Below are 26,126 nucleotides of genomic sequence, written 5' to 3'. Positions count from 1 at the left end.
TTCCAACTGCTTTTAAATTTTCTGTCCAATTTCAATACACTTGATGAAAAATGCATGTCTGCAATCACTACAAGTTTTAGGAAACAACAACCAACTGTAAAGACTGCACAGAAAATGAGAAAGAGCTCAAGGGCTGCTAGAAGTAGCTGAAGTTGAGCAAGCAAGTTGGAAGTACTGCTTGCTCAGGCATGCAAGAAGTTAATCTGTCCAAAAACAGACTTCACTGATCGATACATATAAAATACTTTACTCCCTTCAAATTCTATGGGCCATTTATTTTTATTAGCACAGGACAAAAATCAAGGTAATAAAATATCAAACTCCACAAAGATACACAGTAATTACTTCTGTTAAGGGACCATTTCTGAATCTCTAGATTTGCAAAGCTGAAGAGAAGCACCACCTCAAGTAATTAATGCAAATCTACAACAATTCAGACCAAGGCTGAAAGCCTTCTGGAAAAGAAAAACATAAGAATTGAAAAGACTTAGGAACAGACCCACACGGTCTGCAGTGAGAATGACTCTCTAAACCTAACATGGAAGGTCTCTACAAAAATCAACATATTATAACCATCCATCCACTATGTTCCAGTCCTGCTGTTTAACTACCAGGGCCCTCATCTACACTAGATCCACAATGGCAGCACAAATTCTGTAAGTTTTACAGTCTCAGCTCAAGTATCAAGAACAACTTTGCATTTCTTCCTTTACTCAGCATTTATTGTGTTATTATTTTATTAGAGCAGTTCCTTTAGTTTCTAATGGAGTAATTCTTGGTTTTTGTTATTTAAATGAAAAAACGTCATTTTAACAGCAATATCCAAATACAGCATTCCTAAAATTCTACAAATATCCAGAAATATTCTGTTGGAAATGGTCAGAGATCACTATGCAAGTTATAAACTTCCATAGGTTCCCAAACCATTTGGAATCAGACAACCTCAGATTTACTGCTTATGGAAAACCCTGTTTTCAAAGAGCATTAGTAATATTTTCCAAGCATGCTGCCTCACTCATTTCTTGATTTTACAAAAAAAAAAAAAAAAAATCATGTTGCCTTTTTGCATTTACAAAGCCTAATACCTTGATGAACTTAAACTGTCAAGAATTTTACTATTAGTGACCAGTGACCAGTATCATGCATTCTCTGCATGGCCCAGGAGTAATTCTACTAAATATATGAAAAATACAAAAGTAAGTATATGTGTAAAGTTACTGAAAACGTACTCCCATTTCCCCTAACACTTCATCAGGAAAGCTCAGACAGAACTATCAAACAATCTTAGAAAGGACAATAAAGGCCAGTCTGAAACAACAGCTGCATAGAAAGATGATTCAGGTAATACATAAACAGCAACTAGCACATAAGTGAAATATGAAGGTAACAAAGCACAAAATAACAGAAGCCAGCCAAACAAATTCAAGAGCTATTCTAATTTCTTCAAGCAGACAACACGATTCAGGGAGAAATGCAAAACAATTGACTCTAGCAAATCCTACCAGCTCTAATTCTCATGTTGCCACATGAAAGATCAAATTCATGAAAACTGGAAATTTAACAGCAGATAAATGCTATTTTTAAAGGGAAAGACATTTTAAGTGCTTTTCAATTAAGGAACACAGAGTACTTGTTAAGTCTTGTCAGTGAAACTTCAAAAGCTTTGGCTTTTGAATAAGCATTACCATAATTCATAGGAATATGATCAGCTGCAGCAACATGAGTCAGAGATTGTCTTGGTTTCTTGTCTTCTATTATGGAAAAATACATATTATTACAAACATTTTTTATTTTTGTATTCTGGAACTTCTGCATAACAAATATTTCGTTAAGAATGAAGACATCTGAGGGAAAGTTTATTCCCATAAAAACAAGCTGGCAAGATTATGTATAACACTGCCATCTGGTGATTGTGCAATTATACAGTTAAAGAATGAAGGGTCAGTCCCGTTTAACTGAAATACTTGAGTTTTTAGGATTTAGAGCCAGCAGAGACTCCCTCAGAGATCACTGTGAATATTTAGCATGTTTTTCTTCTCCACTGTAATTGTCTTCCATTCCTGAAAACCTATGTTTGTTCATTATTTCTCTACAACACTGCATATTTGACCTTTTGCTAGAACTTAAGTATGGCACAAAACCTTCTTTATTCTCAAAATACGATCATTGAAGACGAAGTCTTCAGTACAACATCCCTGAAAATGGAGCAGTTCCTATATTTATGACAGTGACTGAACATTTAATTGACGCAGAATAAATTGTGCACTTTTATGTAGATCTGTTAAAGAAAATGGCATGAGAAAGTCACAGAGGAATTCCATAGCAGCAGGAATCACTGTGCTACTACAGGAGAGATACAGAATACAAATTACAAAGAAAGGAAGAAAAGGCAATGCTCCAAAGTTGCAGGGAAGTTCAGACAGCAGGTCAACCAGCTGAAAACAGTGATTTATTTGTTTTACTAATTTGCAGTTTGCAAACTCACCCGGTCTGTTTATGTTTATATAAAGATTATACACATTTATGGAGAGACATTGCTCCACTAAAACAAAAAAATAAGTAAGAATTAGGTGATGGTATAAGCTATTCTTTTTCTCATATAATTTCAAGTACCAAATCCCATGTTTGTAAGTGATTATGCTAAACGACAGATTTCTCTAAACACTGCTTCAGAAAATCACCTAATCCATTTCCCTGTGAAGGGCCAGTAGCTTACAGTTATCCCACTGGCTAATCTTTACCTCATACTTTACAAATGCAGTTGGCAAATTTTCAATAAATACGTAAAAAACCCACAAGCTATGCATAACTTAAGATGTACTTACCAATTTTTTATTTTTATTTTTTTTTGTAAAACACCTCAGTTTAAACTCAGTTTCAGGGCAAAGGACTATTTTTTTTTTTTTTAAATAGTCATCGCTTACTAAGATTGCTTACCAGAAGTTTGAGCCTGCTGCCTTTAAAAAGTTGGCTTTAATATTATTGACCTTTTCCTTAAATTCTATTTCTGGCAAAAAACACTTTGTCAAACCAATGGAGATGTGTTTTCCTACTTGTTGTTTTTTTTTTTGGTGTTTTTTTTTTTTTTTTTTAATGCATTTTTCTTGTAATAAAAGCTTTTTTTTTTTCTTAATCTTCTAGGGCACAGCAGAATACATTTGTATTTATTACTGCAATTTAAAGAATTTACAAGGGAACACATTTACTATAAGATCCAGAACACTGTCAGCACCATACTGTAATAATCACAAATTTGTTTAATTAAATACCTAAAAATATTTCTATTTACTCAGAAAGTCCAAAGCCATTAAAATTAACTACTGAAAATATGTGCAATAATTCAGTTATGGTGCTGAACAACTTAATGAAAACTTGTTAAAAGTAATTCTATTCAAATGCAGGTACAACTCTTATCAACGGTGCACAAGGTTAGCTTATCTCCTCTGATTAAGTTTTTTATTTCTCTGTGAAATGTTTACTTTTAGAAATGAAAGTAAATGCTAACCTGGACTAATAGGTGGCCCAAGCTGGAGAAATGTGAGTCATTTTCTTTTATACTATTAATCTGCTTCATTAACTGCAGCAACAATTCAACAGCTCCTTTGCTGACCATTTCATTAAGGAGCACTGCATTTCCAGACATAAATTTTATAGCTCCCAAGCAATACAGGATAGCTTCATTGTTTTTTTGTAGATCTTCAGTTCTCAGGACCTCCAACAAACAATCTAAAACAAAAATTGTTAATTTTAGGCTTTCTGAATAATAATTTCATGGTTGATATAGTTCAGTCAAAGATTAACAACTGAAAAGAAAAAAAAAACCCTCTTGTTGAAATCCTTCTATACTTTTCTAATAAATAGGTTAGAAAAATTGGGTGTTTGGATCAAAACCAAGGAACAATTATTGATGAATATGAACTGACTTCTTTCTCTCCAGACTTGAAGAACCAATATCAGTTGTAAACACACTGTGGTAATCATTAAACTCTTCAGCCAAGATTTGAAAAAGTATGTACGCCTGGAATTTTGTGTATTAGACTTGAGACATTCAAAGGGGTTTATTCTTTCTACTTGCTGAAAAATCAAATGTGTTAGAGACTCTCACGTGGAGCATTAAAAAGCACAGATGAGCAATTCAAATCTCACACTTGAAGTCTGTCCGTACAATTCTTAGCTTTACTCTCTATACTGATAAAGTTACTGTATACTTTTGCATTATGACACCACTGTCAGACACCTGAAATGCTAAATGAATGCTTGTTAGTACAAACCTAGTGCCTCTTTTCAAATGGAGATATTCTGAATTTTGCAGATGTATTTTAAATAAGCAAATCTAGCCAATATCATGCTTTTGAATTTCTTGTAACTGACTGAAAGCTACATGTACTTCTTCCTATGTTTCATCCACTTGAATAGAAGTATTTTCCCACCTTATTTGATATTAGAGATTTCTAAAGTTTTTCTGTCTGCATTGGGTTTACACGGCAAGTTTTCAGTAGCAGAGATGCTGCAGGAATGGCCTGTATGTGCAAAACCCATCACTGACCCATTCCAGATCCCAGCGAGCTCCAGTTTCTCCAAAAAGGAACCACTGCTGCCAGATCTGAGCCACGAGTGATGCTGGGTGCATCTCAGGGAGAACAGATTGAAGAAAAACTGCTGTGTGACAGCAGATGGGAGAGAGGAGAATGTGAGAGAAACAGTCCTGCAGACACCAAGGTCAGAGCAGCAGGGCAGGAAGTGCTCCAGGCATGAAAATGAAGTTTCCAGGAGAGGCCCATGGAGGACCAGCCTGTCCCTGTGCAACTAGGCACTGTGCAGAGCAGGTCTCCACATGCAGACACATGGAGGAGATTGAGGAGCAGGAGCAAAGGGTGACCACAAAGGAGTGAAAGAAAGCCGGTTATGGATTGCTCCATTCCCCTGTGCTACTCAGCGGCAGGAGACAGAAGACAGTGGATGTTTCAACATCTAAGATATAAATAATAAGAAAATACATACCTAGTAATCTATCATTTTGAATGAGGTAGTCATTTTTTCCATTCCTGCAAACTTTAAATGCAAGCTTGCAGGCTCCGAGAAGATTTTTTCCATCCACTTTCATCTGCAAGATAAAAGTCATAAGAATCATAAGAATCACAACTAATACCTACATACTAGTTTTACTGTGAGAATGCAGTGCCTGAACTCTTAAAATCCAGCTAAAACGATGATAGGATACACAGCCACACTGAAAAGTTTGCAAAAATAAAAGGCACTAGTTTAAGCTCTCTTCAGCAAACTATGGAGACTGACTTTGAAATAACAGATTATATATAAGCTTTTCATGTAGTATATGATTGTACTTTTTTTTTTTTTTTTTTTCCTAATTAACTCATCTAAAGAAATTCCACACAGGATTCACTGGTTCTGCATCTATGGCCATACAACAAGGAAATCCAATGCAACAATATATTTCGTAACGAAAGTAATTCTCAGATATCAGAAAAGATCTTACAACATGCTAAAGGTTACTGAAAGAAAGGAAAGCAAGAGTTAGATCTCTAATGGCAATCTCTTCCTTGTCTCTGCTTTTGAAGGTTTGAAGGGCAAGTTCCTGCTGCTCAGGATTTTTAACAGATGGAAAAAGGAAAGAAAAGACAGGAAAAAATGAAGGAAAAAAATGTTTGTAACAGAACATTAATTTTAAGTACAATGTAACACCTATGCAGTATCTGAATATACATTTTCTGATTAAAATAATACATATCAACTTAAAGAAGAAAATTACTAATATGTCTACAATGCAATGCCAGTTGGTATCACTTCAGTAGTAGTAATCTACATATACTTTATAGAAGCTGAACTAGAAGGTTTAAGAGCACCAACTTAAGGGAGAGTTCTATTAGGAAACATTGCCAGCATGTTATGTTAAATCTCAAAACACATCAACATTTTGACTAAATTCAGTTCTTAAAAATTCTCAGTCAGCACAGATGAACTAATTCCTAGGGTAAATCATCTGCCTAAAATTATAGATTATTAAAGATTCTACATATAATCTTTCATAAAATCAGACAAATAATCAAATGCAGATTGTTATTGAGGGAGAAAAAGCAGTCTGTAAGGGATGTAAGGACAGCTCCTAAGGAAATGCATTCAAGCAAGATCACACTATACGTAACATAAGCTAAAGCCAAGCACTGATTTCAGTATTTTTTCATAATTTTAAACTCCTAACCTATTGATTATACAAAAAAACATAGCAACACTGGGATTTCAATGTATAGTATTGATGCTACAAGTAAGTAACCTGCTCCTTGTAGAAATATTGTGAATCTGTAAATCACAAATTTATAAAAAGAAAAGGAATCTTAAACAGAATGGAATATTGCAGAAAAATATATTACCATCCAGTTTCTTAAGTACAACTACATTAATGGGACTACTGGGACATGGCACCATGATGACTCACCTTACCGTGAATGAAAAATAGATAAAGCTTTTAGAAGCACACATCTGTTGTGTCACACTTAAATCAGAGATGACTTGTCACCACACTGACATTGCTAGCAACAAAAATGATGAATTCAAAACAATCACTTACCAAACCACTGACTCACATGAGTGCACGTCTATAAAACCGAGCACTTGTCTACTTCAAATTCTACTAATAATTCAGTCTTACCTTTATATTACTTCTGATCTTATGCCTTAGTTTTAGCATAAATTAAAATTACTTATTTCAATCCCAATACATCTGTCTTAAAAATAAATAAATAAATAAATAAATAAAATCACTTGACTGTGCCTTTGGATATATCCTGTTCTTTCTGTAGTTTTTTTGGTTGGTTGGTTTTTTTGTTGATTTTTTTTTTTAAATGAAAATCACTAGCTCTATCTTAAAAACCTTATTTTAAGGCATCCACAGTCTCACAATCAAACACTGTGACTCCAGTGAGAATCTAAGTATATCCACCCTAGATATCTTACGCTTGTGTACAGCTCTTTCCACAGTCATGCTGGAAAAACAGTTTATTTCCCTTCTTTTCAAAAATAATTGAAGAGATTTAGCATGTACCTTTCTTCAGTCTACTCTATGTCAAACAAACTTGATGGTCTCTATCAAATGTGCTTTTCAGATCTCTGACTATTTAAGACATACTTGCAGGCTTCTATTCATTATGTACTTTAAATGACTTCTCTTTGGATATAATTTTTCAGCTTATGTTCATCTCCCTTAATTATCAGCTACATTTAGACCATGTTTCCCTAGCTCGCTTATACAAATATCGTACAAAATGATAACAAAAACCTTAGAAGTGTAATTTAACAAGAGGGCAGCCACTAACATTATCTGACCTTGGAAAATGTCCTTGGCTATTCCAGCTTTCACAAAGAAAGGGACAATTATAATTACTTAATTAAAAAAAAAAATAGTTTTAATATTTTCAGATAAATGTGTTTAAAGTCAATATATTATTCAAAATTAAACTTGAATTCCAGACCTAACTTTTAAAATTGTTTATAGAATCCCAGTACATGTATCTCAGCTTAGGACACTTTCTCTTTTCCATGCACAAGGAATATGCCAACCACGGTACACCAACTACCATACTTTGAGTCCCTATTTCCTTTCCCAGATGCAATTTCCCTGCAAAATATAGACTCCAACAGGTGCCCATCTGAATGAATGGCTGTATTTGTAAGGCAAGAAACTGTAACTAGCATATTGTTAGTTTTAAACACCTTTTATAAGGATGAAATGAAAAGCTAAATATAAGTTGTAATTCACAGTGTTAAGCTTCACATTCTATCAAAAAGCATTTTGAAAAACTTACAGACAGAATAATCTTTGCCAGCTTCAGGCAAAGTGGATCTGAATCAATTTCTACAAGTTTATACAATGTCTTCAGAAGCATACTTCTTCTTTTACATCTTTTTCCAAGCATATTTCCTTCATTCAAGACTTGATAGAGTTTGGTGCAAGCCAAACAAAGACTTTCTATGTTGTCTTCTAATTGAAGGGAGTAGGAAAAGAGAGAAAAACACAAAATAATAGTCACTGTCATCTTTTCCAGAGCATCTTAATAGACATAAACACAGGAGAACAAGATAAAGAATGCGTTGCATAAGAACAAAAATAATGCAACCAATAAATCTTCAAAGATGATAACACAATTCTCAGAAACAATTGTATGTTGGCCTTTCAAAAAGAAAAGGGGTCAACAATATGATTTTCTTTAGTTCCAGCCATTTCACAGGAAGGACATGATTCGATTTTACCTCTAAATAATACTTTGCTTACCTATAAAAAACGTGTCACTATGAAAAAGTTTAAAAGTTTAAGAAAGTTCAGCAACTCACATTTCACAGTATCAGCACTAAACAAGGAAAGGTTGAATTGCACAGCTGTTTCCATGTTCTCTGACAGCTGCCTTTTCTACACATCAGTTACAGGTGTCGGAATCCTGCCTTTCTAAGATAACAATATAGTTTGGGAATCACTCAGAACTGTACAAGTGTTCCAGACTTATCTACATCTGCAAAATTATGCAAAAAAAAATATATCTAATCTGTAGCATACTACAATGAATGCTGCTCAAGATACTGTAAAGAATCAAACCCTTTATTTGACATTCACTTTTAACTACTTGTAAAAACAAAACTACTTCTATATTCTATATAATGTTCATACTGGGAAACTGAAAAAAAAGAAAAAAACCAAACTTTTAAATAAAACTTAAGGATGGATTTCAGGGTTAAGTCTTGCAAGCCTTCTTTAATTTACTCAATTTTGCTTCAGTATTCTGGGTCACTGTACACTTTTCTGAGTCATCTCACACTTTAAGCACAAGGGGGAATTTTCATTGAGAATTCCTCACTTTTCTAAACTTAGTTCAGACTTTCAAATACAGCCCACACTTAAAATAGTGAATCTACGAAGTACTTTATTTTTATAACTATTATCTCATCACTGACTGTTAAATTGGTAGAGCTATGGCCTCTAAAACAAGCTAATTTCATTACACAAAATGTTCTCTTAGCCAGTGTTTTTTATTTTACGCTACTAAGTCACTGAACATATTAAAGCATAAACGACTACACAGTTCAACTACAGTTATTCTTCCGTAAATGAGTAAATGAGTCTTGTGTTTCCTCCAGGAAGTAAAACAGAAAATACATACTTTCAAGAACAGTGTTACCCACCACTTTCCAGTTCTTGCAGAATTGGTAGAACCTTCACATGCCAAAAGCTTTTTTCCTCTTCCGATTCATCTACTCTCGTACCATCCTCTAATCCTTCAAAACACATTCAAAACAGAAGCGCATATTCAGTGAAGATTTCAACTTCTACACAAATAAATAATTACAAACACTCCATTTATCGCTCAGGGGAAAAACAAAAAGCAAGCTAAAATTGTCTGATTTTGCTACACTCTGGGTTATTCTACCAATTCAAGCTTCTGTTGTTGCAGTTGCTTACAATTCCTCAAAAACGAGAGTTTTGCACAAAATTAGATGGAGAAATGTTTTGATGTATAAAGCTGCCCTATAATCCAGATTTGTTTCTGTTTGCTGACAATGTTTCATTTGCCTGCTGAACTGGAAGGTAACAACTACACTTACATCACTGTGTTTTTCAGCTTTGTATCTATGTGACAGCTTATTCTGTGTTAAAAACATCCATACTACAGACAGTCCTCTAAGTGTAACAATTTTATCTAGTTCACATATACAATATTACATAAAATTGATTAGCTGACACTTTGTTCTCATAGAATCATAGTATGGCCTGGGTTGAAAAGGACCATAATGATCATGTAGTTTCAACCTTCCTGCTATGTCCAGGACCACCAAACACTACTAGATCAGGCTCAACAGAGAAGTAAGGGAAAAATTCTTACTAATTACATTCTGCTAATAACGCTAACCGCCTCACACAATCAGTTTTTAAAATCTTCTTAAGTTCAAGTAAAATACATACTTCTTATTCTTTTGTTACATGTTAGACAGTTTCTAGCACAGCTGGTATTTTGGGAGATAAATAGCAAACTCCTGACATCTGAAATATGCCCTGCCTCCAATAATCATGACAAAGTTTGAAGTCAAACCATTTCCATTTTTCTTGTCCAACCTCTACCTATGAAATAGTACAAATAAATTATAAGGCTTGTAAATGGAGAAGATAAAGCCTCAAATAGCAACTCCCACTCTAAGTAAATGGAAGAAAAGCACATCACAGCCTTTGTCAGAATGATCCAGAATCACACAACTGCTCAGTTCTAGTAAAACAGTAATAAATTAACAGTAAAGTAGAAAACTTCAAGTTGTCATATCAGACTCTCAAATACACACTTGAGATGCATGAAACATGTCAATTCTCAGAAAATAACATTTAAAATCTGTTCTATAAAAATTAGCAAAACGGATCCCTACAAGGGAATCCAGAATCTTCAGCTACTATAAGCAGGGCAAAGCTTTGTTAATTTCTAGGCAGCTATGTCAGCTTACACAAAGCGATAAGCTGATGAAGTGTTAATGGAAAACTTTTTGAACATTGTTCCTGTACACCAACAACACTAAAAATGCAATATATTTAGAAAACCAAATATACTGTTCAATGAAAAAAAAAGAAAATCTCCAAATCATAATATTTAGATGATCTATGTTTGAATGTAGTTCACATCTGGGAGGAAAAAAAAAAAAAAAAAAAAAAAGGAAAAGATGTAACAAAGAAAAAAAAAAGTTTTTGGCCAGAGGAGACTGAAATGCTTTATATGAAATACCTGTTAATCTTGTCTTCCAGTCTATGCTCCTTGGCTTCGATGCAACTATGCCATGCTTTTTCATCTGGTTACTAAAAGAAACAACATACATGTACACAGAAAGTACATCAGAATACAATGCCTACTTCACATGCAATACAAGATCTGTGTATTGCTAACTGGAAAATATACATTATCTTTACTAATGTGTTAATTACATGCTCATTAAAAATGACACATAAAAACAACATTCTCCTGCATGTATTACAGAAAGCTCTTTTAGAATTACTGACTGCTTTACACCACAAGAGGTCACCCTTAAGGAATACAAACTAACACATTTCCACTTGTTACAGTAACACCGAAAGCTAACCAAACTAAACACAGAGATTCAATTTTTCATCATCAGTATCATTAACTGAATATGAGCTCAACTAATTTTAAACTGCAGGTTTGTTCGTTCACAAGGACAATTGCTTCTTCTGATAGAATTAACACTTCTAAGAAATTCAATTAGAAGAATTTTCAAAGAAACAAACTCCATGATAGACCTTAATGTAAATTCAGCCTGTGAACTGTTTCTAACAGTATAACAGTCACTGGTTTTGATAGTAAAAGAAACATGCTTTGCTGATCTCTTTTTTGGCTTGTTTGTTAGTAATACCATGATTCTAGTTGATTATATCATTAGTCTTTGGCCAAAAGAAACTACTACATACATCTTTGATAAATGTATTTTCTGTTTGCCTAAGTACCCAAGTAACACTGATCTAAATATATTATTAAATTTATTGTTAATTTACTATTAAAATAGAAATCTTTTCCCCCTTAAGTTATATAGACCAAGACTTTTGTCTTCAGCACATGTTTAATTTAACACTCCTTATTCCATTTATAGTTCATGTACCAACACAACCTAATCCCCTAAATTTCCTTCTAAGGCTAATAGAAGCATGTTAGTAACGTTATTAATTTTATTTTTATTTTTAACCCGTTAACTTAGTTGCTATAAAGCTTAAAGCTAAACTGTTTTTTAAGTGGTTTGCTGGATTGCGGCCTAAATCCTGTCTGCCAGTCCAGACAGAGCTGTAAGTCATCCTATCAACAGATGGAGACAGAATAAAACACAAAGCTCGTGTAAGATCACTTCCCTATCAAAGAGACTGGAAAGCTGACTGCTATCAGTCAAAATTTCCCAAGCAGAAGAACAGAAGAACATTCACTTCATTATGGCTAACGGTGAGTCATGCTTTCCTTTAGAGCATGAATATTAAAGTTCTCTAAAATCCAAATGCTTATACAAACTATCCTGAAATTCCTTCATCTCATGTATGGCAGTCCATAGTCAGCTGAGGAAGCAACACTTGAAAGATGGGGAAAAAAAAAAAAAAAAAAGACAAGCACTTGCACACCTAAAACAGACCAATATGTATAGATACATAGTTTAAGAAACAGTTCTATAGGACATGTTAAATACAATTTAGTGTATTAATACAAATCAACACTTGGTTCCATTTACGTGAGTTGTCCTACAAACCATTCTGAGGTTTTGCTTTCCCTGAAATGAAGACTATAACCTTGGCAAAGGACACCACGTAAGTATGATAATAATAACTATTTCACTCATCTAGTACAGATATACTCAGAAATCAGAATAACAACAATGATATGCAGGCACGGTGACATTATCTGCCTATATGAATACAGATGTCTGAGTTTGCTTTCCTCAGAAAAAAAAAAAAAATTACTAAACTTTATCCCATCCGTGTCTCTTCCCCTAAAACATTAATCCATAGGAAGAATCCAAGAAACTTTAACAGAAACAATCCTACAAGTTTTGTAGGATATAAAACGAGCCGAATAGAAGAGACACTGAAGGAAAGGATGCGATAACCTGAACAATTACCAGATACAGAGTATACATATGGGCAATGCCAGGAAAGACTATATCAATCAAAGTTTGAACTTTGGAGGGCGAAAAAAAATGAGGAAAAGAGTTTGGTTGGAACCTGTGCTTCCTTACACAATAGTATCAATAGGTTTACAGACATAGCATGCATAAAAAGGAGATTGCTGCACTGCTGGTATTCACAGAATCACCAAGATTGGAAAAGACCTCAAAGATCAAGTCCAACCATCCACCTACCACCTATATTTCCACACAAAACCATGTCCCTTAGAACTATGTCTGAATGTTTCTTGAACATCTCCAGGGACAGTGACTTCACCACCTCCCAGGGCAGCCTGTCTATACTCTTGAGAAATGTCCTCATAAATTAATTAGCTTACCAGGAACTCTCATTATTTGCAGAAAGAGAATACCCTGAATATATACATAAAAGCTATACATAAAAACTAGTGGGCCTGTTTATCTTCAGGGAGTATGTACAATTCATGAGTTTCGTGAGAGTACAAAATCTCTTTTATGTATCTTTACCATGCTGTCAACTCCATTTTAGTCAGAGACTTTTGCTTCTTTGTTATCTTTCTACTTTCATGTAAGATTGAAACTTAAGTAGCAAGATCTTGTTAAGAACTTTGCAGTTAAAATGTAATCAACCTACTCTAAGAAATAAGTTACCTAATATTGAAGGGAACTGGCTTGTCAAGAGAGTGGTTGCCTTGGAAACAAAGTCAATTGGCAGAAATCTGATCAGCTGAGAAGGGACTCATCAAGGAAACCAACTGACAGACTCTGATGATTTACAGAAGAGAAATAACTTGACAACTGGTTCAGCTCTATCCCTCTCATACAAGGGAGATGATAGCATTCCCTACAAGGGACATTGCTTTCTTGAATGTACTCAGACTATGATGACTTCCAAAAAGAACATGAGTGAGAACTGCAGCAGTATTTTTCCTCTGTAGAACAATGTATATTGAATTGAAAGCAGCATTCATTCAGAAACCACCTTTATACATTTGCTTGCTTTAACTATGATGATTGTTTTCCATTTTTAATCAAGGAAATTAAGATGAATTATCAACTTACGTGATCTGGAAGATAACTAGATTCCACAGAGCACCCTTTAACTTTGCATTTATAAGCATCTTTTGTTGTGAATTCTATGTGACTGCATAAGAATAACTCTTAAGAGGCAGGAGGTGTGTGAAGATTTCAAAAGAACCGAACTACTTTCCACTGACAAAAACAAGAAATTAACAAGCAAGGAGTTTCTGGAGACTAACAAACAAAACAACATTTTCCCTCCCTCAGCTCCATACAAAACATTCAAAATATTAGTAAATCTCAAACATCAGCAACATTTAGTCCAGAAAAGGCCACTTAGAAGACAGCTTGGAAAGACAAACACTACACTGTCTGCTCAAGGTGCCATCTGCAGAATATACAGTAACACTAAAATTTACATGCATTTTACACACGTTATAAAAATACGAAACAAAACATTGTCTAGTTTGTCCAAAAGCCCATCTTCAACTACTTTTTATAGTATACAAAAAGACATCATAAAAATTGTAAGTATGGACACTCACAGATAGACCTCTTTAGAAGTTCTTTCCTGATAATAAGCCCTAGTCTATGTTGCTGCCACATGAAAGATCTCTTATCACCCACATACTTCCATTGGCCTCAGTGCTAACTTACAGTAACCAAAACCTTGTCTTCAAATATCTAGAAGAAAATCAAACTTTTCTTAAGCTCTGAAAGTAGAATAGGCAATGAAATAAGATGCAGACTGTTTATACATAAGTAAAAGCACTGAACAAACATACGTTGCATGCACTGGGAAGTCAGACTTGATACAGCTACATCCAAAATCAAGGATTCTTGGTTCTCAGTAATAAGAACAGATTCAGAACAATGCTAAGCAGATCCTGGCAGCCTATTCAGGCAAGCCAGAGGTATCAAAAGGGTTACGAAGCACAAAGGGAATCCTGCCAGAGTAGATCACAGCTGTCTCCCCCAATAATGGGAAATCCTGAAACAATTATGCCATTTTAGAAAGACTGTTTGACATGTTACTGGCCTATCTGTTCAGGGAGAGATTACATGTACACTATAATTTAGGTTTATTTTTAATGCTAGCAGTATACAGGACAACATACCTTCTACTGACAAAGATCATTTAAGTACTTAAGCAAGTCTACATTTCCCTTTCAACTAAAGATTCCAAATTTCTGTATGGGCTATAAATGGAAAAACTGTAAGAATATGCTGTGAAAGTAATAAAAAACCAGTAAGTTATTAATAAGAACATTCATGGGTAAGTAAACTAGTTTTCTTCTTTTGAGCGCCTGTCTTTCTGTATGTGATTTCATAAAAGGAGTCATATTGTGATGATTTTCACAGGCATAAAAAATACAGTCTGGAATAGCATCTCAGTATTTGAGTCTTCATTCAGCTGGACAACATTACACTGTGAAGCTTCAGAAAGATCACACTGCCTATTAAAATATGAACAGAACAACAGAACTTCTTGACAACCATGCAGAACTCATCTACAGGCATGCAGTTACTTGCACTGTGATTGAAAAGACTTAGCTAAAATCAGGAGGGTGGAGGGGAGAAGGAAGAGCTCTTATCATACAAATCAACAATAAATTTCCCCGGTCGAAAAGCATTTTTCCTAGTACAAATCAACAGCAGCCATAAAGTCTTTTTGATAATGTTTGTGTCGACTACATAGGAAGAAATAATGCTACATCTAATGTCCAACACTTGCTAAGTAGATCTAATTGTGGAAAATATGGCCCACGGAAACACCTCACACACAAATAGCTTTGGTAAACTCAACTCTCTGAAAAATAAACTCTTTGATACTCCCCTATAGAAAAATACAAAGCCAGTAAAAAAAGTAGTCTTGTCCTTAAAGAAAACAAAAGGGCCTGCTGTAAGAACCTGAAACTTTTCTGCTCCCCTATCCAATGATAAAGGCATACGTTCTTGCACAGGCTAAGAATAAAGGCTCTCCTATGTTCACAGCAGACCGAAGTACTTCTGCACAATCAGAAATGAGAGACAGGGAGCTTGGTGTATACAAGTGCTTTGAAAAGAGATCTTGAATCAAGGGAAGGATTCTGTGTCTCCAAACTTAAAGATACACGAGGTCCTAAAAACAAACAGGATAGATTATGTTAGCACCAAATGTAAACCACATCTTGCCACATCTTACTTTTAATAATTTACTGAGTAAGAGGAACTGGAATTATTCAGGAGACACACACATGCTTCCCTTACTAGACAATAGGAAACTCCCTCCAAAAACTTCTTTGTTGATGTGTATAACAAGCAGAATATCAGGATACTCAGGTTCTAAAAAAAATACTTCAATGTCACTATAGACCTACCATAGATGATCCACCAATTTTAAACACCTGATATTCCCCACCCCCACAAACTGTACAAACCTCCAAGAAAAATACTGCTGAAAAATGAATTCTTTATGTTATCCATGCACAGCATTTGTAGATATGAAACACAGCACTGGTATTTTTTATCAGTATTAGAAATAAACAATGCATATATCTGACATAATTTCCTGCTTAGCCACGGTACACTGACAGAAAAACTGAATGCTTCTATCAGATAAGGAGCTTAAGCCTTCAAAACACAAAAATGTTCCCCCTTTTTCCTAGAGGAAGGGTAACTTTTTTAAGGCTTCTGGATGTCAGAAAAAATTGAAGGGCTACAGCTGTACAAAACACTAAATCAACAGTAGCAAATTTGACTCAGAAGAGATGCTACAAATTTTACTGAGTAAACAATAAGAAAACAAGCAACTCAGAAGCATTTGTGTGTGCTATATGTTTATTTCACACAAGGCTCAGTCACACTGGCTATGAACAATACAGCCCATCTGTCCTAGAATATTCATTAAATCAAAAAGTTATCTCAAGGCAGAAAACAGTCCACTAAACAGTCCAACACTGCTCTTAGAGCTGTTGATGTTTATAGGGAAACTAAGTACTAAGTCCTGCATGTTTTCGCCAAGATTCAATAAAGATGCACCACTTAAAGTTATACTGAACATCTAACTTCCACTGGGGTAATTATAGTTTGCAAGCCAACTATTCAAGATCGTTATCCTTGCTTCTTTTAGATATACAATTAGAAAAGCTATCCATTATAAAAACAACAACAACAAAAACATCAAAAAATACCAACCAGATACTTCTAATGTGAGTGCTTCATGAAGACAATGGCAACTTAGAGGTTAAGATGCAGTTTTCCCATTGCAACGGAAATTATGGCTGCTAAAATTTCACATTTTGAGTTTGAAGCAAAACCACTCAAATCACTTGGATAGAAAAGCAGTAGTCAGGTGGACTAGACCAGAAAATTATACAAGGGGACCAATGTGGGCACTCAGTGTTCCAGCAATAGAGCACCGATTAACATCCATAGTTCAACTCAAATTTCACACCAGTTGAAAAACAATCAGAATTTGACACCCTGGGGAAAAAATAAAAAATAATAATAATAAAAAAAAAACACTAAAGGAAAACAAACAACAACAAAACAAGAGAACACAGCACCACACACCAAGGCTCTCAATTTTGCTTGATCAAGACTCAAACACACACTCTACTTGAAGCCTTCTAATAAAAACAGGTGTACTCCACAGTGAGATCAATCATCTAAACATTGTGAATATTACAGATAAAAAATGGACCAGAAATTCAGCCTGTCTCTCCAGCCATCTAGCCTGCTGTAATTCTTGTCTTAACACAAAGATGGCCTTACAATGTTTTAAAAAAGCATTCAAGAAAAAAAATAATAATAAACCAACCTGAAAGATAAGACCAGTTACATAAGTACTTAAGAAACTATTCAGATGATACATGTAAAAAAACCTGCATGTTATTATGCAAATGCTGTTCACTAAAAAATCCAATTGATATTTTGAAACTAAGCAACTAATAGGAATTGGTTTTATCTTTTGGCAGAATCAGAAAAAAAAATATTTTGCTTTATTATTCATTCTGATAGCAAAAATTCCCATGTGCCAACTAATATTTGCATTTCCTATTAATCTATTTATTATCACTTAATTATACTATCCAGATATTTTATGTTGCCAAAAGTTTTCTGTATTGTCACTCATTGGTTGAAGAGGGAATATGGTTTTCAATTTGTTTTATTTTAAACAAGGTGATTTCCTCCTGACCCATAACACAGTACATAAAAGACTTTATACAAAGTGCTACTTCACTGAGCTACTTATGAGAATGTATTTCTATTTAGCTCAACTACTAAACTTTCTATGATGTCACCTCAGGAGACAAACACTGTAGATAGAAACACAATATGCCTCAAAGAAAAAAAGAATAACAGCCCAATTTTTAAGGACTACTTTTCTTTTAGTAAACATAAAGGAGACAATGTACTACTTGCAGACAGCTAAAATAAGCATAATTCAGAGTATTAAACCAATTAGATAAATCTCCAATTAGTCCTGTTTCTTGGTTACGATTTTCAAGTGCATATACATAATTGAAAAAGTGCACTTGATGATACAAATGTCCTGAAATTATTTTACCACCAGAAAAGACAAAAGAAGAAAAGGAGTGAAAACTGTAACTGAGATTCTGATACCATTGATAAGAGAAAAGATAATAGTACAAAGGTAACATAATTTGCAAGAGTGTGTCAACAAATAGGCCAACTATATTCTGAGTCATCCTGAAGATGAACAAATAACAATTCCTCTATAAAAACAATCATGAGCACAGTCCATTACTTACGACAGCTCCAGCAATAAAAAGAATACAGCATTCTGTTTATACAGACTATTAAGGAACCTTGTGTACGTGTTAAATAGTATGGTTTACAAGAATAAGAGAAGATGATTAAAACACTTTCTCCTCGACTTTCTTATTCTTCGGTCTTTGCATTTTATACCTAATATAAAAAATACTCTTAACAGTACCTATTTGTGGAAGAGTAGCTTTAGGCAAGCAGATAACTGATAGATGAATTACAATCTTAAAAAAAAAACAAACCAACACCTAAAATAAAAGCCTAAATATATTTCAGTCCAAAAAGTATGGCATCTTCATCTATCTTACTTGAATCTTGCATAAGCAGTCTTATTCTAAAGAAAATGTCAATCTAAATTCATTACTATTAAAACCTTACCTAGACTATGAATTGCTCTTCCTTCTTGACTCCTTCCATGGCACACCCTTCCACTCTGGCAACTCAATTTCAATTAGTAATAAGGGCTCTCAAGACCTAGGTTTCCCAAATGTGGAGACCTTACTCCAAATTTAAGGGCTAGAGTGGAAAGACTCCTTCTGCAGTAGGCAGTAAAAACAAGCCTCAGCTCCACTTGTTCATGAGTCAATATCACAGGTAACTGCTGCTTCGTGCTCTTTTCTTCAGCAGTCTATACAATTTCTACTCTGAAAAAAAGAGTTTTTCATTTTCAATTTTCTCTCAACATCTTCTAAAGCTATATAAAAACAGACACCTTCTTGAAGGAGGAAGCATTACACTTTCTTTGTCAAACACTTGAGAAATTCCTGTGAAAATTTTTGCACCACTTTATTATTTCCTTCTTAAATGATCTTAACAGCCAATGGAACTGAAGCACAACTAGAAAAAGACTGTCTAGGAGTAGAGTGGTTTCCTGTTTCCATGTCTTCATAAGAACACAAAAAGTTGAGGACAGACATAATGAGAAAAGACAAATCCTAAAGGAAGACTAGATAATCCGCAGCAATATCAGCTAAACTATACCACAATCTGATATTCATACAACGCCGTTAATTCAAAAACTTCCAACAGAGCAAAACAGATTTCTTTCCTGAAAGAAGCATCCATTCTATCTCCTCCTTAGAATTCCTCTTCCTTGAGGACAAAAGAAAAGAATATTTTAAAGCCAGTTCAAGTTATCAAATAGAAATTACTTCCAAAATTCATTTGTCTACAAGTTTGTTTGTTTTTCTACTAAAGCTTACAAGAATTCTAAAAAGCACAAAAAATGAGAAACTAATCATGTAGAAGAAGTTGTTGAACACTTTAGGACTGTGTCAAATACATACTCACTAAGGACAGTGATGCTGATAGAAAATAAAGCATACTACATCGTCCTTACAGCACCATCTAATCCTTTTGTAGATGTTTATAGAAATCTTTAATTAATAGAAGCACAGGTCAGGCCACTTGGAAGTAAACTGTTTGCCACCAAGCTCTTCCTCGCCGAAGGCGTCTGTGTTTCTAAGGAGCCCTGAAATGTCATCTAAGCTTTCAGAATATTGAGAAATTGGAGGAGGAGGAAAAAAAATATTCGTCTTTTCTCAAGATGGAAACAGTTGGTCAGCAAATCCGCCATTCCCAGTGACACTTGCATTGAAATATTTGAATGCAGAAAGCATTTTATAAGTTTCATCTCTGTAGCAATCACAATAGATGGCAAGACACAATGCCTGGATAAAGATATAAACAAAACTCAGCTTCCTTATGATTGTCAGAAGTTCCTCCTTACTTTCCAGAGGCAACACATCAAAACATTCAGATCTGCTTAAATTAATATACCTTTTCTATTATAACTAGATGGTTATTAAAAAAAAAATTACTGTAAACTAAATGGCAAATAACTGTTCCCTAAGAAGTCTTGAGGTTTCTCATTTGTCATTGTTGTTTGTTTAAAGCCCCTTTATAAGGTGACTTCATCAGTGCTGCTGCTTCTTTCCACCAGCCCTTGGGACAAAAGAATTTGAGATGGAAAGTGAACAACCCTCTTGCTTGAACAAAGCACTTCGTGCTTGTTCCCTTTGAAATAAATGTAATAGCACTAATAAAAGGGATCTGCCATACTATTTATGCATGCTTTACAGTTTCATTATTAACAGATAAACAACTATTAGAAAAAATATTTTGGTACATATATAGGAGAAGCAGGCAAAGCCTAATGAGGAGTCTCAGATACCTTTTCCTGTATTTCCTCATGCTTAATTCCTGCAAGGGTTTGTAAATCACTAGGATATAGAATTGTGGCTTACACAACTGCTTAAAAGGAAGGATGACATTAAAGTCACCCATATTAAAGTTTTCACATTTCTGTAAGTTCGGTCTGCTCCTGAATATAACGTGCAATATATCATTTAACTTCGTACAAGATGATTTAAGTATGTATGACACAGAAATAGCTGTAATTTAATCACAGCTATCATCTCGTAGATATAATGTTCTATTGAGAAGGAACACCAAAACTCTATTGCAATGATCCCTCTATGATAACGGAACCTTGTCAATACAATTTTTATCCAGAAGAAACTCCAGGAAATATACTGAAGGACAGATTTGCAATAGCTTTCAACTGCTCTGTCAGATGAAGAATGATATCTCTGAACTGAGAAAAGGATATAGATCAAAGTCTGCCTGGCTCATGTAGTATCCTGTGAGTACTGAACTAATGCGTTTATTGGCGTAAGTCTTAGTAATGACTTCAAATGTATGAGAGCAGCTAACATTACCTAGAGCCAATCCATCATACAACAGCGTGAACTGCTTGGGCTAATATAGTTGGGAAAACAGCCTGAGGGATATCTGTACTTTACTAAAGGAAAAGCACATGGTATTATTTTCATGCACACTGTAGTATTGCAGGTATTCTGGTATTCAAAACCATATGGGTTCCTAAATACTCTTAGTGACCTCCAGCACAGGGGTATAAGCTGCACAGGCAGATCTCTTAGACTGCATTGGCAAAAATTATCTTCTCAAGTACAGATAGCATGCACACCCAAAACACAGACCCTGTGTTCAACACAGAAAAGATAGAAGAATGTTACGATATTCTTCTGTTTTGAAGAAAACAGATTTGGAAAAATCTTAGAACAGGATTCGAAAACATTTTTCTGTATTTGATATCTATGTAGTTAAAGTAATGTTTTAGATTCAACTACCTTTAGTATTATTCTCCCTAGTTTGAACACAATACATGACAAGGTAGAAGCATTAGAAGTCCACTTGTTAAGGTTAGAATCATTAGCGTCCTAACTATAATTATGTGAGAAAATTACATAACAAGTCATAAAGAAATTAAGCAAGTGGAGCTTATGAACAACGAACACTGATAACCTATCCTTCAAATGCGCATAAGGATATTTGAAGAACTGAAAACAGCATTTTCCTCTTTCTATTTTTTTCTGTGTTCTCAAAATTCTCTTACACTGAGAATTTGAACTGAAAGTGGCCATAAGACTGGATGTTGCAATAAGCAAACTTGTCAGCAACAGGCCTTTTTTGCCAACTCACAAAAATACTTCAAAACAGAAGTCAATAATTCTCTTAAACTATTTTCAAAGTAAAAATCACAACGTTCTGTGCTACAAGTTACTGGAAAACAGTGATTATGACACACAATGCCCTACGAAATGGGTAACTGTGAAAAGCACAAATAGCAAAAAATCCAAACCAAAAACGTGTGGAGCTCTCAAGCTTATAAAAACAAGTGCATACCTTATGAACAGATAGAAGGAATGCACAATGAGCCCTAAGTTACCTATTTAAGCAGACATTCAAGATTTAAAATTAAGACTCAGAAGAAAGGTCATTCTCTCCAGTTTGTAAAAGTAGCAAATGACCTTTTCTTATTAGAGATGCTTGGACACCATTAAGTAACTACCTGTTTCAACTGCTGTACCAAATTACTTCATGCCACAGTTTTACTAAGTAAAAGTCAAATTACAGTAACTTATGTAGTGTGATAATTCATACAGTCTTTAGCTAGAAAGTTCTTCGGGTCACTGATCTTAATGAGAGAAAATGATTTCACACCAAAGCTTTCTTTGAGTTTTACATTTATTCACTCATGGTTTTTCCATCTCTGAGCTTTGATCCTTCTCCCTCCCTTTACAATCATGAAATTTCTTGTTTGCTCCTTCTTTCAGAATTTTTATTTTTTTTTTAATTTTGCTTTCAATTTAATATAAAATAAGAGCATTATGATAGCTCTGTTACACATCAGTTCCTAAAACACCTTCAGCAGACAACACGTTCTAAAGTATTTGATATCATCATCAAGTAAGTTAATGAAAGGCTTTTTCTTTTAGAACTTTAAGAAAATTCTCCTTAATATAGAAGATGCATTAGAATATCCAGAAAAATAATTTCTTCATAAGCCTAATAATGAGCTAGAAAGAAGATATTTACTGGTAAACATATATTTTAAACAGTGAACAATTGTTTATGGGATGTGTTATGGGACGTGTTACAAAGTTTAAGTGTTATTTATTCTTTACTTTAGAGATTGTTAGATCTGTCAATATTATTCACAGCTGTCTGCCCAGCTACTATTGCAGCAATCGATACATCTACTGATCATAAAGTGCAATGTTCAACCCTGTGCAAGAGCTCAGATCTGAATTAAAGAAAGAAAAAAAAAAGACTTCTGAATTGCAGAATGGATATAATCTAGGTTCAATAAAATCAGACTAAATGCACACAAATCTCATTAATCTGTTACAGCTGCTTGATCACAGAAAAAAAAAAGATTAAAAAAAAAATTCAAAGCTCACAAAATATAAAAATCTGCCCACATTTCCAATGAGTCTAAGCTTATTTTTTATGTATGAACATATATCCTCAAAGCCAGAACTGAAATCTTACCTCTACTCATCAACACAGATGAGGCAAGAACATGTAGTATCTTAAAACAACAGGCTTGAACTAGGAAAAAAATAATCGAATTTAAACTCCAATATTTTAAATGCAATTACTAGAAGAGTTAGTTTTGAGATGATGATGATGAAAAAAAAAAATAAAGTTTTTGTACATAAAGCAACTCTCTATCTACAATTTTTTGACAAATCAGTCTTTTGACTATAAAAACTTAAGAATATTTTGTCTAGTGAGGTGAACAAAGTTTTGTCTTAATGTTTTAGTGCTACCTTAAAATTCCATCAATTCTAAACATTTTGATACTCACACAATAGAGTGACTAGAAAGAAAGGTTGTATGGAAATAGCACGTTACCATACTCAAACAATACTGACCTTTCACCTTTCAGCTGAAATAAAAGTTTTCCTGCTGTGCCTTTTAGAACATCTTCCCTTTCCGGTTTACCACTATGCTCATTACAAATTAATTGCCTGCTTTTGTCATTAAATGGTGTGTATGCCCTTTGCTCTGCTAAGCAGTTATCATTAGTTCCGTGAAGACTACTCATCATAGCTGGTTCTTCACAATCAAGCTTCTCTTCATCTGAAACAGACAAAGAAAATATATTTTGTAGGAGTGTTCTTACACAATAAATACACAGGAGGGAGCTCAAAATGAACTACTTGTTTCTCATGTTATAGTATCAAAATTTTCTCGCATCACTTTGAAAAGTGAGAGCACTTGAGACTATTTTCAGCAAAGCATTCAAAGTATTTTTATTAACATCACTCCTTTAAGGTTTAACTTTATTTTTACTTCATGTTTTCAATCTTTCAACTTTTTTTTATTTCCCCTTTACAGACAGGAGGACTGTACCTCATAAAAGAAGTGATTATTTTTCAGGATCTAAATACTATGAAGGCAAGTAAAAGGTAACTAGCAATCCTGTACCTCAGTCTCTACCCGTTATGAAAAGAAACGGAAGAAATCAAATGCTACATAAACATTTACAGGACACCAGAATGACCAAAGGAGGCAATAAGAGGTATAGCTACATTAGGTTCTCAACTTCTTCATCAATATATAAGGGCTAATGGACCTTGTAAAAGAGGTACACAGTAACACAGTAAAATTTAATACTTTTTGCATAAGACTTATTTTGCAGTAAGATTTTAAAAGTGATATTCAATTTATCATATAAAGTAACAATCCCAGGCAATGGAAGAATTATCATTTTTGTAAATGAGTCTTCATTAAAGACACAGCTCTAGCACATTCCATAATGAGTTTGTGTGCAGGAAATCAAGATTGCAAAAGTAATTTTCTTGCAGACAGAAAATGACTTAAGCAACATGTTTAGTGACCTTTATTAAGTCTCCACTAATGAAACTTAACACTAAATATGATGTAGCTGGAGACCTGTCAAGACTTATTACCCTTATTTACTCTTCCTTTTACGCTCAAGAATCCATCAAAGAATCTCCTTAGAAGACGCCATCTCGTTATCTCTTTAAATATTTCAGCATTTACTCATCATTTAACCCACTGAAGAAAACTTTCAGGAAAAAGCCTCAATTACTTAAAAACCTATAGGAAAAAAAGAGGCATCTGAGAGCCTTCCAACTTATTTTCAGAAATGAAATCCAGTACCATTTTTGGAAATCATTTTCAGGACTGGCTTTAAGCCACTCAGTACTTTTAAAAATTTACTCTGAAAGGAGTGGACGGCTCTTTAACATGATAATTAATACGATATCGAAACACATCACGCAGTTGTATTTGCAGGAAGTAAGATTCTTACGGTGATCCAGTGGAGCCATTTTAGCAGGAAAGGCATCTCCCTGAGAAGTTCTTCTAAATAACTGTGCCCTAGCGTTGCTGATTTTCCTAATCTCTGCAGCATCCACAGCAGGCTTTGGAAGGGAAACAGAAGAATCTTCATCCTTAGATGAAATGACTAGTATTGGCTTCTGCCATAAAGATAAAAGAAATTTTTGATAAAAACACTATTTCTTTTTTTTGTTGTTTAAGCAAAACATAAAAAAAAATCATGAAAAGAGGTATATTCAGAATAGAATAGTAAGAGTTACACAGGTTTACTCAAGAAGAAAACTCATCTAAAATCTAAAGATAACATTGCACTGAAAAAGCTGGAGCACTTCTACTAATATCATCACCCCAGAAAGCCATTTAAAAGCAAACACTTGGGGATGCAAAAAAAACCCAGAAACTAACCAGCTAACCTAAGCTGTTCAGTAGAGTAACTAAAACTTGAAATTCTTTCCCTCAGAAATACTCGTTTAACATTATCTGCAGTGTGCAATTCTAGAGACAAATCCCTTCTTTATGATTTCTTTTTGAGAGCTAAAGTAGCATTTCCAAAACACTTCAAACATGTTCCTATCCCATATACCACTTCCTATCACACTGTGACAAGTCATGTAGATCCAGAAACGTGCAAGTTTGCATTTTATTCAGGTCAGTATCTTGCATCTTAGAGTATATGAACACCACTCTAAACATCTAAAATTTTCTTCATGCTTTACATAAATATATTACCATTCAACACCTGGGTTTTCTTTTTTTTTTTTTTTTTTCCCTTCAATAAAGAATCCATTTGAAATTTTCCAGTTTAACCCTCTGGAGCTTAAGTGAAGAGAGCCCAAGAGGTGAGACCCCACAGCCACCGCAACTACAACAAGCTCTGTATTTACAGTGTATGAAAAAGACAGCTTAACTACTGATAAGATCAATGCAAAAAGCCTTCCTTTTTTCCACCCACTCACACACAAACTAAACAAAAATTT

At 34.3% G+C, this 26,126-nt stretch overlaps 1 protein-coding gene across 5 annotated transcripts in view; it reads right to left on the bottom strand.

Moving 5' to 3' along the window:
* Window positions 1-26,126, bottom strand: part of ARMC2 (armadillo repeat containing 2) — a 94,763-nt gene that overhangs the window by 30,602 nt on the left and 38,035 nt on the right. For all 5 annotated transcript variants that reach the window (XM_052696860.1, XM_052696874.1, XM_052696871.1 and 2 more), the window contains 7 exons: window positions 25,121-25,289; window positions 23,715-23,922; window positions 10,770-10,840; window positions 9,190-9,282; window positions 7,821-7,996; window positions 5,002-5,104; window positions 3,506-3,726 (listed from right to left, as the gene is read on the bottom strand). In XM_052696860.1, the coding sequence (XP_052552820.1) occupies window positions 3,506-3,726; window positions 5,002-5,104; window positions 7,821-7,996; window positions 9,190-9,282; window positions 10,770-10,840; window positions 23,715-23,922; window positions 25,121-25,289 (1,041 nt within the window). The remainder of the gene's footprint in view (window positions 1-3,505; window positions 3,727-5,001; window positions 5,105-7,820; window positions 7,997-9,189; window positions 9,283-10,769; window positions 10,841-23,714; window positions 23,923-25,120; window positions 25,290-26,126) is intronic.

The sequence above is a fragment of the Tympanuchus pallidicinctus genome, unplaced genomic scaffold (assembly GCF_026119805.1).
Source record: "Tympanuchus pallidicinctus isolate F22 unplaced genomic scaffold, pur_lepc_1.0 scaffold1, whole genome shotgun sequence".
Lineage (NCBI taxonomy): Eukaryota > Metazoa > Chordata > Aves > Galliformes > Phasianidae > Tympanuchus > Tympanuchus pallidicinctus.
The sequence above is the reverse complement of the archived record's forward strand: the minus strand, read 5'-3'. Positions and strand labels throughout refer to the sequence as shown.